The sequence below is a fragment of the Microchirus variegatus genome, assembly GCF_963457635.1.
Source record: "Microchirus variegatus genome assembly, chromosome: 9".
In the NCBI taxonomy this organism is placed as follows: Eukaryota; Metazoa; Chordata; class Actinopteri; order Pleuronectiformes; family Soleidae; genus Microchirus; species Microchirus variegatus.
The window spans coordinates 6,879,831-6,896,093 of NC_139810.1; the positions used below are offsets into that span (position 1 = coordinate 6,879,831).

At 41.9% G+C, this 16,263-nt stretch overlaps 1 protein-coding gene across 1 annotated transcript in view; it reads right to left on the reverse strand.

Moving 5' to 3' along the window:
- LOC310931514 (cadherin-4-like) overlaps positions 1-16,263 on the reverse strand; it is a gene marked incomplete at both ends in the record, with an annotated part of 340,574 nt that overhangs the window by 72,098 nt on the left and 252,213 nt on the right. The window contains 3 exons of the mRNA XM_083894688.1: positions 2,966-3,138; positions 6,058-6,202; positions 12,846-13,001. Of these exons, the coding sequence (XP_083750814.1) occupies positions 2,966-3,138; positions 6,058-6,202; positions 12,846-13,001 (474 nt within the window). The remainder of the gene's footprint in view (positions 1-2,965; positions 3,139-6,057; positions 6,203-12,845; positions 13,002-16,263) is intronic.

Consider the following 16,263-nt stretch of genomic DNA (forward strand, 5'->3'; position numbering starts at 1 on the left):
TAATGTATATGAATATTGTTAATATCTTTCTGTACTGTACTTTCTTGGAAAAGCATGCTCAATATTTATTATCTTTACCTTTACTGTCTTTGCTGCTGTGACAATGTCAATTTCCCCGCTGCGGGGACTAATAAAGGAAGATCTTATCTTCTGTGACCTGATATAACTTCTTCTTTTCTTCAATTTTCTGCCAAATTACAAATACATTTAACAGACTGGACCTTTAATTGTGTACACGGTCAGTCCTCTTCTGTCATTTGCCGGGGTGTCAATGGTGCGATCATTTTAAAGACTTAATAATGCCAATTTTTCGATTATTATTCTATTCAATGTACAATAATAAATAATATTTCCATGTTACCAACAGAATAAACCCCATATAAATTCCCAGTATAGCCACACTCAAATGATTAAAAACACAGTAATACAAACATATATCACCAAACCTGGGCTTTGACGTCACTGAATTCAGTTGATTCCAGCGAAGATGATTTATAAAAAGATTTTTATTAAAGACATTATATAGACATATGTCAGGCATCTGATTTCATTTGTTTGGATGATCTGATCCCAAAGGCTCAATCACGCCGAGCGATCTGAGCGTTAATGGTATTTTAGAGTAGTAGAGAAGCACAGTCTCTCTTTCCCATCACTTGATAAACACAAATTTGCACCCGCGTTATTATTAATATGTTATGTTAATACCAGGTGGTGGGTGTCATTAAGGTAATGGCATCTGTTCATGTCAAGCATCTCCTCCCTGTGTTGATTCGCTCCCGATTGTGACCTGAGCTCAAAGTGCAAATTCAGTAACAAGCACGGCTCTCGGGTCAGGTGAAGTGATTATAAAATAAGTGACTGTGAAAATAAATTGTCATTTCACATGTGACAAATGATCTTCTTCACCCTTTAAGGTACGCACCAAGAAAAAAGCAAAGGAAAAATTATGTCTTTGTGTTTTTTTATTATTTTATTTTATTTCCGTATGATAACCATAGTACGGTACGGAGCCCCCGAAGTGACATAAGAAAAAAAAAAAGCCAAAAAAATAATAATAATTAATTTAAAAACAATTGGAAACTCGAGATCTCGACTTTCCCAAATTTTTTTTTTTTGAAACTCGAGATTTCAATTTATTTATTTTTATTTTTTTTTCTCATGTCACTTTGGGGGCTCCGTACCGTACCATAGTAACAATCAATGTTTTTTTGTTTTTTTTTACCCTACATTATTTCAGATACAGGCCTCTACCAAACGGTTAAGACGTCTATTCATAATAAACCTGGTTTGCATAATTCATAAAGTGCAACATTCACAAGTCACATTGTGTGTTAGTGAGTTCAGCTTGATGCATTTTTCAATGAGACATAGTGACTTAAAGTGTGGTCGACCAAATGGTTGAGTAGTACCTTAAAGGGTTAAGAATATTCCCATTTGTCATACAATTACAACATTAGCTTACAGACAAGGACAGTCATGGAGCCGAGGCTCAACAACATGACGACTGTCATGTCCGCCAGTCCAACCTAGAGTTTCCCACACTCCGGCTCTCCAGTGTCACTCACCCTATCTGCTTTTTTTTTTTTGCAAAACTCACACACACACACACTTACTCCAGCTTCATTGTAATATACAACTACCACCAGCTCAGTTTTCCTTCCATTGCTCCCTTTACAGTTTTCTTTCTTCACAACTTGCCTGGTGCTTTATCGAGTGTAGATGTGATTATATGGGCTTTTGTGTTTGTCTGACAGGCGTCAAGGGCATTCTATCTTATATATTTCCTCTCTATCTTTACCACACACACACACACACACACACACACAAACACACACACACACAGGTGAGCAGCCCATTGATGTGTTGTTAATGGGTCTGTCAGCGGTGACAGTTTGGGATGATGATTTGTCTGCGCGGTTTCTTTGCAGAGTTGCGTCTGGCATGTCCATGTCGCATGAATACACACATTTTGGATCTTGTCACAACTTTTTAAAGCTCCATAAACAAGGTGACCGAAGAAGATGGTAATTTTATTTTTGAAAAAAAAGAAAAGATAGCCTGATATGATGTGTGTGTGTATGTGTTTCTGTGTGCGGTTTCAAGTCACATCACAGAGATGTCATCAAAGCCTCTCCATGCACACAGCGGTTAAGGTGTATCGACTAACCCCACATGAACCAACATGTATGGGAAACAGGAAAACTGTGTTGTGAGTGAACAATTAATTGTTTTTAAAATGCAATTTGAAACTAGAAGCACTCGGAGAGTGCAGACCTCCGCCAAGGCAGCTCAGCCCCCTACAAAATAGCGATGAAAATAGTGATATCGTCCACGGATCACACTCAAAAAAATGTTCTGGTCCCATTGTGGACATTTCCTGAAAATTTCTTCCAAATCCGTCCGCGACTTTTTCGACAGACAAACAAACTCCGGCGAAACATATACCTCCTGGCGGAGGTGAACAATGCAATTAGCAAAAAATGACTGCAAAAAGAGAACCTTTTTTGGCTCCAGGTAGAACCTTTATATAAAGGTTCCACCAAGAACCCTTTTAAAGTCCTTTATATAAACTCTTTATTCAGGAAAGGGGTTTTAAAGGGTTCTCTGGATCAAAATGGTTCTTACTGGAACCATTAGTGTTACCAAGAACCCTTGAAAAACCCTTTCTTACACTCTTAGAAATAAGGGTTCCAAAAGGGTCCTTCTACAAGGGCTGAGGTTCTACCTTGAACCATTTGCTTCTGAAAAACCCTTTCCCAAAGAAATGGTTTTTCAACAGTTCTTGGTAACACTAATGGTTCCAGTAAGAACCATTTTGATCCAGAGAACCCTTTAAAACCCCTTTCCTGAATAAAGAGTTTTAAAAGGGTTCTTGGTAACACTAAGGGTTCTCCTATGAGTACACTCCCCACTAAATTTCCTCATCTGTGCTGATTGGTTTGGAGTGAGGAAAAAAAGAACCCACCTCTCGGTCAAGACCGGGCGCCACGGTGACGATGTCCCCCGTCTCGATGTTGATCGTGAACATGTTAGGGATGGGGCTGTGCGGCGTCTGGGACAGGATTCGATAGCGCACCATTCCGTTGGCGGTGGTGTTGTCGTCGGCGTCGAACGCAGACAGGTGCATCACATACGTTGCTGAGAAGGAAAAGACAACGGTTCATGATTCATGGACACAGGCAAAAACTCTTTCATACGACCTGATATCAGACCTAAATAAGGGAGCGTTTGTGTGTATACACTACTATTCAAAAGTTTGGGGTCACCTATACAATTTTGTTTGTGTTTTCCATTAAAAGTCACACTTTTATTCATCAAAAGAGTTCCAAAATGAATAGAAAATATAGTCAAGACATTGACAAGATTAGAAATAGTGATTTTTGTTCAAAATAATAATGTTGCCCATTTGTCAAAGAACCAGCAAAACTGTTTTCAGCTGTGCTAACATCATTGCACAAGGGTTTTCAAGGGTTTTAAAATCATCCAATAGCCTTCTAACGCGATTAGCAAACGCAATGTACCATTTGAACACTGGAAATGGTCCTCTATACACCTATGTACATATTCCATTAAAAACGCAGTATTTTTGGTTTCAGAAAGACCCCGAGGCTGACCCAGGACACCCTGGAGGGATATCTCTCAGCTGACCTGGGAACAGCTTGGAATTGCCCTAGAGCAACAGGTCAAAGTGGCCGAGGAGAGGTTTGTGTGGGTTTCCTTGCTAAGGCCGGTGCCCCCCCTGTGACCCAGACACGGATAAGTGGAACTTGAAGACAATTTTTACATGGTGGCCACTGTGGGTACTGCAACAGAAAACCCCATAAAAGCCCAAAAAGCAATTTTCCCATATACCGCAATAGTAAAAGAGACGCCTGTAAAAGTGTCCACAGGACACCTCGAGACATGGACACGGGCTTTTATAGATCTTTATGTGGTAGTGACACTACTGCGCATGCTCTATGGGCCCCATAACCCGGAAAATAAACGCGGAAGTCAAATAACTTTTTTCGCATATGCCTATGAAGCATATGCCTATGAAGCATAGGAATGAACGGAAGCGAAGGGGCGGTGCTCTATCCAGTTCATATTATACATTCATGGTCGTACTCCAAGATGTTTGCAACAATTTTGCAATGCTGTTGTTGTCTTACTTCCTGTGTGCAGCGAGATCTAAAACACCGCTAAACGCTAAAGCAACGGTTTGACTGCAAACATTTATTTAAATCCAAAAATTAAGCACGACAGTTTCAATAAACACAGGGATTTCTCTGAATGCCGACTCTTTCGTTACAATAATCACATCCCTGAAATAAATGACCCGGCCTCTCCACTCTAACTGATCATTTTGCGCATCACAGTTTTTTAACTGCACAGTCACACTGCGACGCTCTCCTCAACCAACCGGTCCTCGGGAACAGGATTTAATAACACATATCAGCAATAACGACACTGACGCGCCGATTAATGTGTTGATAAAAGTGGCGAATAACCCAATAACATGTTCCACAACACTGTGACACTTTTCAACGTGGCGTTAATTAACCTTCTAAAGATTTGTGGCAGCAGAGAAACGCCCGCCACTAATGTCACGCGTTATATCATCGTCGTCAACATGCAGCGGTAAGCACGGACGTTAGAGTTAATGCAGATGGACGATCAATCACACACAAATGCTGCATTTTGCATTAACGGGCGACACACGTCAATGGCATTAATCACATTTTGATATTGATCGACTGGCACGTGATGTATGGGGATGCTCGATAATGCTTGTTTACATGCATCTATGTAGATTTATGGCAAACTGGTCAGGGGGGGGACGCACTCTGCAGAAGACAAGCGTGTGTGAAGCGTAGATGCAGATCTGTGGCAAAAAAATCTGCCTCTGCAGCGAAGGCACCGCTGCATAAACACCCAATCTCTTCATCCATCCATCGCTCTCTCTCTCTCTCTCTCGCTTTCCCTCTCGCTCTCCTTCCCTCGTGGCTGATTGTAATTGCTGGAGATAGTGATATCATCCCAGTGACAGCCCCCTGTCCGAGGATAATTGTAACCGCAGCTCCCATTTCAAACTTCATTACATTTCAAAGCAGCATTTGTCAATGACTCGGCCAGAGGGAGCACTCTGAAGGCCTCTCAGCGAGAAGAGGAATAAAAGCCGGCAGCAGGAGAGAGAGGGGGAAACAAGAAAAGCAGAGGACAGACTCCATATTTGGTTTGCTTCCAAGTGACTACCAGTCCTCCAGCTATCACTTTTTCTTTTTTTTACTAGATAGAGGGATAGAAAGGGAGGTGAAGAATCAGACATCAACGGGGGTAATGTCATTATGCTGCACTCTTAGGGGGCTTAATGTGGACCCTTTGTACAGGCGTCCTAAGCTGTGCCTGACAGGATTAGGTCGCCATAATGACTCTTTAATTTGCAAACTAATTCAAGTCTGTAATTGGCCTTCCACAGAAACTACTGGAGCTCTTCTATCCAACACACACCCCGTTTTAAACCAAAAAAAAACAACATTATTATTGTTTAGTAGAAACATCATGCTGTGAGGGGGGAAAGAAGAGAAAAGAAAAGAAAAGAAAAGAAAAGAAAAGAAAAGAAAAGAAAAGAAAAGAAAAGAAAAGAAAGAGTAAGTTCTTTATTGTGCCCCCGGTGCAATAAACTCGGGCTCATCATCGGGTTCACACACATGCACGCACAGCACCGTGAGCTCATCTTTGAGAGGCTTTTTTTTCGCTCCGAGGTTGGACATAAAATGACCCAGTGGTGCGACAGCATGGTACATTTAATCCTCAATCTCCTCTCCAGACCGAACACCCTCTTTGGTTTATGGCCGCTGCTGCTGCTGCTGCAGCCGAACTAAAATGAAAAGCCACCGTAGGAGACAGAATCTCGACGCGTCATATAATTCTCGCTCTTTAACTGAGATACAAGTCATTATCGGTCCGTTCCTATCTTCACCCCCTTTTCAAATCTTCTAAATCCTTTAATTAACACATCCCTGTACCCTGCAACTGCTCCAGCGTCCCGCGTCGTAAGAATTCACACGTGAATACCTGGTTTGGAGCCTTCGTCCACAGAGCCGTTGTAGATCTGGTTTTTGAACTCGGGCCTGTTGTCGTTCATGTCGATGACGAAGATGTACAGGTCGATGGGGTTCTCCACCTGGTTCCCGTTCATGTCCACGGCGTGGGCGCGCAACTGGTGGACATAAAAAAACAAAAAAAACACAACAATTAAAGCAATGGTTATTATTGCAGAAGTGAATGAATATATTAATAATTCATAATGAGCTTGATGAGATCTCGTAATGGTTACACGGAGAAAACATTAAGGTTAAAATTAAAATGTTGTACGAACGGAATGATTAAATCTATCCGTCTCACAAAACGTGTTTCTCTTCGTTGATGTTCGTACAAAAACAAAATGAAAATCTTGAAGGGATAAGTTAATAAAAAAATGTTTATGATGATGTTGTTTGTGCAGCACTGAACTACTTTAGGGCTTTGAGGCCTTGCCGACAAGTCACTGTGAGGCAGTTCAGTGTTCAGTGTGGAACAAATACTGATTTTGATGGCTTGAATTAAAGCAGAGTGTGTAGTTTACTCTGTTTTAGTGACGCAAAAAATACCTCTCACAGACATTTAGACCATGTTTTTGTGTTTTGATAGACATCTACAGCGCCAGGTTAAGGGATTATTGATTATCCACTTAAGCAGACACGGATAATTATTAATAAAATCTCCACTTTTGAAAGCATGCCATCATCCGGAGTCTTAATGCCTTAACCCTTTAAAGCTCACATAGAGTGATCCTGTCGCACATATATGTGAGTTATGGAGGTCTACTTACATACATTAACTTGTTTTTATGGTCAAGAACCTCCTAGTTGCTATAAACGAGCAGATAGAAATCTCTCCTGACTGAAGCTCTCGTCAGCCGCGCTGTTTCAGACTGAAATCTCACCCCCAGAAGACAGACTGTGTTGTGATTGGCCATTTAACGAGAGCTTTCCCAACTGTCTTGTCATTGGTCAATACCTGGAAGTGACTTAAACAGCACAGCAGCTCTCAGAAGCGCAGCTCCCCCCTCTGGAACGGTGGATGCACTGCTACTCATTATCAAAACATTGTTTTAACGGTGTTTAAAAATAGCTTCGTCACGACTCCCCGCCGCAGTCCCTTTTACGACTTTGACCCAGAGTCAGATCCAGAGTCAGAAGACACTGTCGCTCGTGAAACACCTCCACAACGGACGTTATTCTTCTTCTGCGGTTCAATGTACGCAACTGGATGTGCCGGGACCAGGAGGATCTGCTGTTCAGGAGAAATGCTGAACCGGACCGGGTTTTTTTTCAGAGAGATCTCGCTGAGCCCGAGATTACAATACAACACAGCGTTCTCAGCAGTGGCTGAACTGTTTGTTTGGAACCTTCAGGGCTTCATGAACGAACACAAAAAAAAAACAGCGTTAATTGGAACTTCCATTCTATGGGAGCTTTAACACCGAACATATCGCAGATGGCACCTTTGACTGACTTTGCACCAAAATAATCGCACCGTTGGAAACATTGCAACAGTTTCTGAAAGCTGAGAAGTTGCACATCAAAGCCAACATGTGGTTTTAAGGTAAGTTCACTCCTGCTGTTGTAGGAAACCGGCGAATCAGCGTCTTTGTGACCATTGAGGAGAGAGTTGGAAAAACGCCTGTACATAGTTTCCATTTTTTTTTTTTTTTTTAAGTTTTATAGTGTTCACATTTGAAATTTAACACCCAAAATCTGGTGTTTCTTCTCAATAAAAACGTTTTTCTTCATTTTAAACTGTTAATACACAATTTTAATACGCACAAAATTGTAATTAACTAGCAGATATTAAAGGTTATTCTGGAAAATTGTGCAAAAACACTTAGTTACAGGACATTTTCTGGCCCTTTTATGATTAAAAAAAGCAAAAATAAAGTCCGGACAGACATTTTGAGGCTTAGGCGTTATTAAAGGGTATGTTCAAAGCATATTTGACATGAAAATCAATTCTGGCATATAAACCCTCATCTTTGTTTATTGTCTCGATACTCAAAAATAAAACAGAAACAAGGGATGAATTGTTTTTATACTTCAAAGCAAATATTCGACAGCACCTTCGGAAGTTAAAGTATCTCCACAATGTTATGCAGCACTGAAGCGTCAAAACGACAGAAACGACCTCTGCTATTGTAAACTTTCTCCAGACTTCTTATCGCTTCTTTCCACTTTGTCCCTAGGAATGTTTATAATAGCAGGAAACAAAACTGGAGACATTTCATTTTATCGCAAAAGGCGAGGAGGTGTCTGCTCCAGGATCGCGGTGTGTTAAATCCCAGGCCGACATTCTGTTTGATTTCATTTGAGGGAGAGTCTTGAAAGTTCTCCGACTGAAACGCAGAGCATTTTCAAATTCAACGTGCGCCCGTGCTCACACGAGACGAATCACCAAATAGGATTTCTCACCAAAGTTTGGACATGGAAGTTATTACTGGAATCAATACGTGATATAAAAAAAGAGACGGTTGCTTACTCTCTTTGGGTCCGAGGGAAAAATAAAGAGAACGTGAGCGAATGAAAACAGGGGCTGAGAAAATGACTAAATTATCAATGAAATGTTGACTTTAAATAAATATTTGTGTTTTTTTTTTTTTCTTTTCTTTTCACGAAGGTTAAAAACAGACTTATGTGGCATCTTAAGATGAACGGCTCGCTTCAGTTTAAGGCTGTTTTGATTCCCTTCACCTTACCTGGGAATGTTTATATCCCCGAACATGACTTATTCAGAGATATACCTGTCAGGTGGAAGCGCTGGGGATATGTTTAGTTCATACTGAGAAAGAGGGAGAAAAAAAAAAAGAAAAAAGAATTCAGATACTATCCTAGATTGTGCTAACAATATGATGCTGATAAATATTTATTCTATTAAAATGCCCGGCAATCGATTTCAAGCGACGGACCGTCTGACTTCTTTGAAACGTCCGGATATCCATCTTTAGGACGGATGAAAACATTTGACTGTAACACGAGAACGGAGAGAAAATGGTTGTAGTCGTCTGAACTGATCTGAGCCTAATGGGAAACATGCAACCTGGCCACGGCAACAGCATGAGAGTCAGATAAGTGAAAAAAGCCTCCAGGCCTCATTTGAGCAGGAAATAGAATAAAAAAAAAAAAGGGTTCTTCATCGACTTCTGGTCCTCAGAGAGGTGAAGATCTTCTCCACTGCTGTCTACACCCCTCTCTCCTCTTCCACTTCTGCTGAAATTGTGTTTTCAGATCTCCCTGAGGTTAATTTGACTTTACTTTTTTTTTTCTTTCCCAGCGCCAACCCCATTGTCTGATCTGTCCTGCACCCAATATCCGTGCGCGGTAAAGGCTCGAAAAAAACCAGGTGCCTTATCTCCACCGAGGCCCTCGTGCACCCCCACACCCTAATTCAATAACAGCAGGAGTCAGAGATTACCGCCATGTTTAAAGAAGGTAAAATGTAATTGTGGGTCCACATTAAAGTTATTATCTTGAAAACAGAGCGTACCATGCAGTACCTCTGCATTTGGCAAAGATGACGCATCCTGATAGAGATAAGAGCAGACCAGATGCTCCGAGGTTTTATTTCTTCTTCTCCCTCCCTCGTAAGAATGCAGTGTCTTGGTTTGCGCTTGGCTCGTTTTTTTTAAATTTCAGAGAGCCTCGTTCAGACCATAACTTTTGTTCTGTCCTCGCATGAAATATGAAGTAAACAAATGAAAGACACACAAAGTCAAACACTGACTCAGGTAAAGTTGCTCGTACGGATAATCTCCTCTGTCTTAAAGGTACATATAACTTTTGGCCATTTTTGTGAACATTTTATGCTGCGTCCTTCATCTGAAAACTTCCCTCCACACCGCCGAGGACAAGAAGCATGTATCCCATTAGACTGAAGATCGACCAGGGCTTTGTTTATGCAATGAATGAATTCACTTTTCGTGAAACTTTTGTTGTGGATGCGTCTTTTTTTTTTTCTTGTTGTTTTCAGTCACATTCCGGCCTGCCGCCCATCTGTTTTAACGTTAAAACAAATCACTTCCCATGTGCAGCTCGGTGTTATTGTTGCCAGGCGACACACGATTCGAGAGCAGCACAGAGAGAGTCAGGTGACTGGGTTCATCAGCATTGTGTGAACTATAATGCTGCCTTCACATGCTATTGGAACTATGAGTGCGTTACGTTCAAGTGATTTTGTTGTCAGCTTTCATTGTTATATTTATGAATTAAATACTGTAATTATTGTGGTAATTACAGTGTAATAATTATAATAAAGGAATTATTTACCACTTTGCATGTTCTCCACGTGTGTGCGTGGGTTTTCTCCGGGTTTCTCCGGTTTCCTCCCACAGTCCAAAAAATATGCAGATTTGGGGATTAGGTAAATTGGACACTCTAAAGTGGCCATATATTACTGTTCAAAAGTTTGCCGTCACTTAGAAATGTCATTATTTTTTAAGGAAAATCACTTTTTTTCATTGAATATAATATTAAATGAATCAGAAATACACTCTATACATTGTTAATGTGGCAAACGACTATTCTAGCTGCAAACATCTGTTCTAATGGTACATTGTGTTTGTTTATTAGCATTTATGTTAGCGCAGCTGTAAACATTTTTGCTGTCAAAATTATTAGTTTGAATAAAAATCATTATTTCTCATCTTGTCAATGTCTTGACTATATTTTCTAACTCTTTTGGCCCTGTGATAAACTGGCGACCTTTCCACAGTATACGCCGCCTATCGCCCTATGTCAGCTGAGATTGGCACAGCGCCCCCTCCCTCACCCACCCTCATATTGGAGGATAAAGCAGTAGACAGTGGATGGATGAATCATCTTGAAATGTCTCCACTCGGGAAAACTATCTTGCCATTTCCCAGTGGAAATCACGGCGTGAGCTGGAGTCCGTGCGCATTTTGCACGTCTGGATTCCATATGTCCCATAATTCCGATAGCACGTGAAGGCAGCATAATCCCACAATGTTTGAATCTAACGGACATGTATATGTTTAATCATGTATATGGTAATTCATAGACGAAGCACCAGAGCAGTTCAATCACCCTGTGAAAACAGCCCTGTTCAGAACGCTCTCTTTTGAGTGCCTGTCTCTTTAAATGCAAATGAGACACAGGAAACTACGTCAGCGTCACTGAGGCTAACGGCAGCTAACAGCAGTTAGCATTTGGAAAAGCAGTTCAATTACCCTGCCAAAACAACCCTGTTCAGAATGCTCTGTTTAGTAGTATCTATTTAGGTCCACCTTAAAAAACATGTAAAACGAAACTTAAGGGACAGGAAATGACATCAGCCACAGAGGCTACTGGGAGCTAACAGCAGTTAGCATTTAGAAAAGTGATCATTTGCAGGCTCTAGCAGGCACATTGCCGACATTGGACAATAAATCCTCTGAGGGTGGAAGTTTGTGTAGAACTCTGTGCTGCAACTTTTTGCGGACCTTGCAGACTTCCGGTTTTCAGATACTATTGCCCACGCCAGCACTCTGACGTGTTTTACGTACAGAGCGGAGCTCCGCGAGACAACAATTTCAGGAATTTAGCGCATTGTGACGTTTTTATCTCCTATACTTAGACTGAGGAGGATCACAAATACATGAGTAAGTCATCTTTTTTCACACTGCAGACTTATGAGGACCTCCAGAGTCCCAGATATAAGGATTTAAGTGATTGAAAAGTTGATTTTGCATAATATGGGACCTTTAACAAATCACCCCATCAACTCATGAGCATCAATCTGCTCAGTTCCCAAAAAGGTTTGACTACACATTTCTGCATCTGGATTTGGGACAAAATCAGCTGCAGAGAGTTCAGTGACAAATCCAAATGTAGTTCCTCCTCAATGGCAGAGAAAAGACTTGTGGAAAAACAAGCTCCAACTGAAATACTCTAAATTGGCACTTTATTAAATTTTAAACGCGCTTTGCCTGACTGCTTGACATTTCCATTCTAAAAAAAAAGTGCACACAGTGCAAACGCAACGAGAGGAAGTGGGAAACAATGGCGGTTTTATTCAAATGAAGCAGAGCCGCCGTGACAGGTGATGGGGAAATTGTTTTAGACCTGCGTCGTGTGCTTAGAGCAACGCCGGGCCATGTATGTTGCACGAGGACAGAAACCTTTTTACGTTTCAATTTATATTCCGGTTGAGGAAAGAAGTGTTCATTCATCATCTGGAGCTGCAGTTTTTTTTTTTTTTTTTTGTCCAGACCGTATTAAAAAAGTAATGTGACTGTGGCTGTGAAGTCAATGATTAATCATCACATTGTCTGACGCTGTACTTCACTTCATCCAGATGCTTTGCACACACCTTTAAAAAAAAAAAAAAAAAAAGAGATGCCGCAAATTGGAAATCCCATCATTCAACCTGACATCGAGTGCAATAAAAAAAAAAAGTGTAATTGGTCCTCGCGGCGATGAAAGCGTAAAAGAACGCACGGCGAACGATTTCAGCTCACTGTGATTCAGTGAGTTCGCGGCTTAATATTGTAGCGCGATATCATTATGCAGTGTTTATTGGTCGGGGCTTAATTAAATGGTTTGTAAAGCAGATTTGCTCGAGCGTAATTTGCTCTCCGACATCTATTATGCAGAACTAACACTGATTCCGTTTTTGACCCAGCTCTCCGTTGAAGGGAGTAAAGGAAGCGGGTGGACGTGTCAGAGGGATAAACACAGCTGTGCAGTAATGTTCTCAAAGGTCAGAGCTGTTAATGCGAGCGTGAGAGTGTGTGCGAATGAGTGAGAGATGGAGTGTGCGTTAGAGACACTCACGTGGTAAGAAGAGCGATGTTCTCGATCAAGAGGTTTGGTCACAAACATCTTCCCGAGCACGGGGTCGATGTTGAACACCTCGTTGGGCGGTTGGTCGGCTCCCACGCCAGTGATGCTGTACCGGATCGAGATGTCCTGGTCCTGGTCCGAACGAATCTGCATCAGACCAGACGGAGGAACACACAGACACACAAATCAATCGTATGTTTCTGTGAAAAAAAACACACAAACACATCGATCACACGGCTCATACTGTGAAACACAGAACCCCATAAGCAATGTTTACTTTTATTTTTTTTTCCCCGAAAACAGACGCTGCATCTTTAAATCTCTAAATTTGGGTTTTAACTTTTTTTTTGTACTTTTTTCTATTTTAAACAGGGAATCCACTCACATACACATCACTCACATCGCAGCTTTTGCATTTTCTAGGCAGCACGTACTCAAGGATTCCATTAGCGCTGCCACTGGGAGCACTATACATTCTGTTTAGGCAGAACTGGACTGCTTCAAGAGAGAAAGTGGAATTCAATATTTCTGGAAAAGGAGACACTGAATCAACATATTTACTGTTCTTTTTAACAGTTTGGCACTTGAAGGGAACTGGGGATACAGACAAAATATGACAATTAAGTAGGTGAGTGAGAATATGATGTAATTAGTACAGCATATTGCCAAAATATTGTTTTTTTGGGGGGGGAAATGAAAAATAAGTCAATTTGGGGGAAAATAGGTTTTTCATTTTTAAAGGAGACATATTATACCCTATTTCTCCAAGTGAACCTAGTTCCCTGGTGTCATAATGAACATGTCTGTGACATGCTTGGTCAAAATACCTTAAGGATGAAGCACCACAGCAGTTCAATCACCCTGTGAAAACAGCCCTGTTCAGAACGCTCTCTTTTGAGTGCCTGTCTCTTTAAATGCAAATGAGACACAGGAAACTACGTCAGCGTCACTGAGGCTAACGGCAGCTAACAGCATTTGGAAAAGCCATAATTTGCCGACTCTAGCCGGCACATTGTCATCATATATAAAATGTAAATCCTCTGAGGCTGGAAGTTTGTGTAGAACTCTGTGCTGCACTGTGCAGCCAAGAATAGAACACTACGCGACTTCCGCTCCTCGGGACACTATTGCCCTCGCCTGCACTCCTCTAATTTTTTTGGGACAAAGCGGAGCTCCACGAGACAACAATTCCAGGAATGTCTCATTGTGACATTGCAATGAGTGCGGAAGTCAACATTGTGTGTTTTATCTCCTGTACTTAGACTGAGGCGGACCACAAAAACATGACTGAGTCATCTTTTTTCACACTTTGCCGACTCATAGGGCCTCCAGAGTCCCAAATATAATAAGTATTACAATTATTAAAAAGTTGATTTTGCATAATATGTCTCCTTTAAATGACAAGCCTGTATTTTGGCTCAGCTTCATTTGCCATGTAGTCAGGAAATAGAATACTCAAGCGTATATATTGAAAAATAATGTGAAGGAGTTTTTCCAAATTAGTGGCCAAATAGTCCAAACCCCCTGAAGCATACTATCGCTTTCCGGTAGCTACATGACAACCCATGAACATCAGCTGGTGTATCAAAACGATTCAATCATAAAACGGCATACGCGGACATGCACGCACGCACGCAAGCACGCAAGCATGCACGCACGCGCACAGCCTGTCTATTAAATGACTGTTTCAGAGGAGATCCGGAGTGCACGGAGAGAGTAAGACTGTCCAAAGTCGTCTCCCATCTTTCACCACTCGTGGAAACCAATTTAGCTCCACTTTTGACACACACCAGAAAATCTGCCCTGCCGAGAGAATCGCTGCAGCGATGAACAAGGACACGATAAGGACGTGGTCTATTAGACAGGTGTCACCTCCGACACTTCCTACTGGTGGAACAAAAATAAAAAAGAAGAAGAAGAAGAAGAAAAACTGTCACCGTCACAACACTGCCATTATGACAATTCTCCTTCTGTTGTCTTAACATCACCGTCGGCTCCCTCTCTTAGACGCGCACTGTCAAGGTGTGTCTTAATAATCAAAACGGGAACAATCACTTATAGACACTTCAGCGGTGAGAATGCAAAGAGGAAGCTGTCACAACAGCTCACTAATGCTATTTGTGCTCGTCTCTTGTGTTTGTGTTTTCTTTGGGGAATAAGCGGGGGGGGGGGGGGAGAAGAATGTCAGCGTGTGGCGCGCACACACATCTCTGCAAATTACCGCTGACAACTAGGATAATTAACGAGCTGCAGGCGTCCGCCGCTATTACTTCAAAGAAGATCTAGCGAGTTAAACACCGACAAACGAACACATATCCGGGGATCGCAGCTCTGCCGAAACCCCTCCTAATGTTCTGCTATTAGCCTCCTGTACAGGCACAGCGGCGAGAGCGTGGCACGGTGCGACTCTGTCTGCCGCTCCTGTCGCATTAGAAAACACAAGCCATTTCTTCACATCCGCCTGCCAAACTATCTCCATTCCTCTACCTCGACGCTCCATTCTAACTTCCCCTCTCATCTTCACCTTTCCTCTCATCTTCCCCACCTCGCTCTCTTTCTTTCGCTTCAGGTCTCTGTGGGGACAGAAGTCATGCATAAGAAATGAAATTACTTCAATCCGTTGGCCCTGGCAGTGGTGTATAACTCCTCACCAGTTAGGAAGTGATCGCTCTCCATAATTCCATTTGGGTTTTCCCCCGCCCCTCAGCTTTCCCACCCATTTCCAAGTTGTCCTGGTGGTGTGTGGGTGCGGGGGGAGATTCAATTCAATTTTTTCCACAGTCTTTTCCGCCAATTAGCCCTCATTCCCACCATGTTCAAGTGTACATTTTTTTAAACTGATTAGAGACAGCGGCAGAATCCTGATCTTATTTCTCTATTTTTTACCAAATATTTGTGCATGGCTGCATGTGCAAACATTCAATTATGCAAAAAGTATATTATTAGTATTATTGCTGGGCAGCGTTAATAGCGTCAATGTTAACGCATGAGGTGTTTTCGTGACGACTGACCAGAAAAAGACGTGCGTGACCTCATGTTTACTTGATTCCCGGTTGATAGAATGAGTCTCTAAAGTGACGCTGAACTTCAAAAAACAGAGGCACACATGCACAGTACACAGGTACTGCTCTTTTTACGTTTCAGAAACAGATCGCTCCAGTTCGACTGTAGGCGCGCTAACCGCGCTAAAGGAGCTAACACAGCTAACGGCGCTAACTGGTAAACGGTGCTTGGACTCTGGCGCCGCGGCACGGAAAGCTGCGCTACTTGACAGACTCATTTTAACAATCGGGAGTCACGTAAACATGACGTTGCACGCGTCTTTTTCCTGTCAGTCGCCATGGAAATGCCTCATGCGCTAACATTGATGCTGGTTAACGGTGTTACCGCCGCTAACGGCGTCAATGTT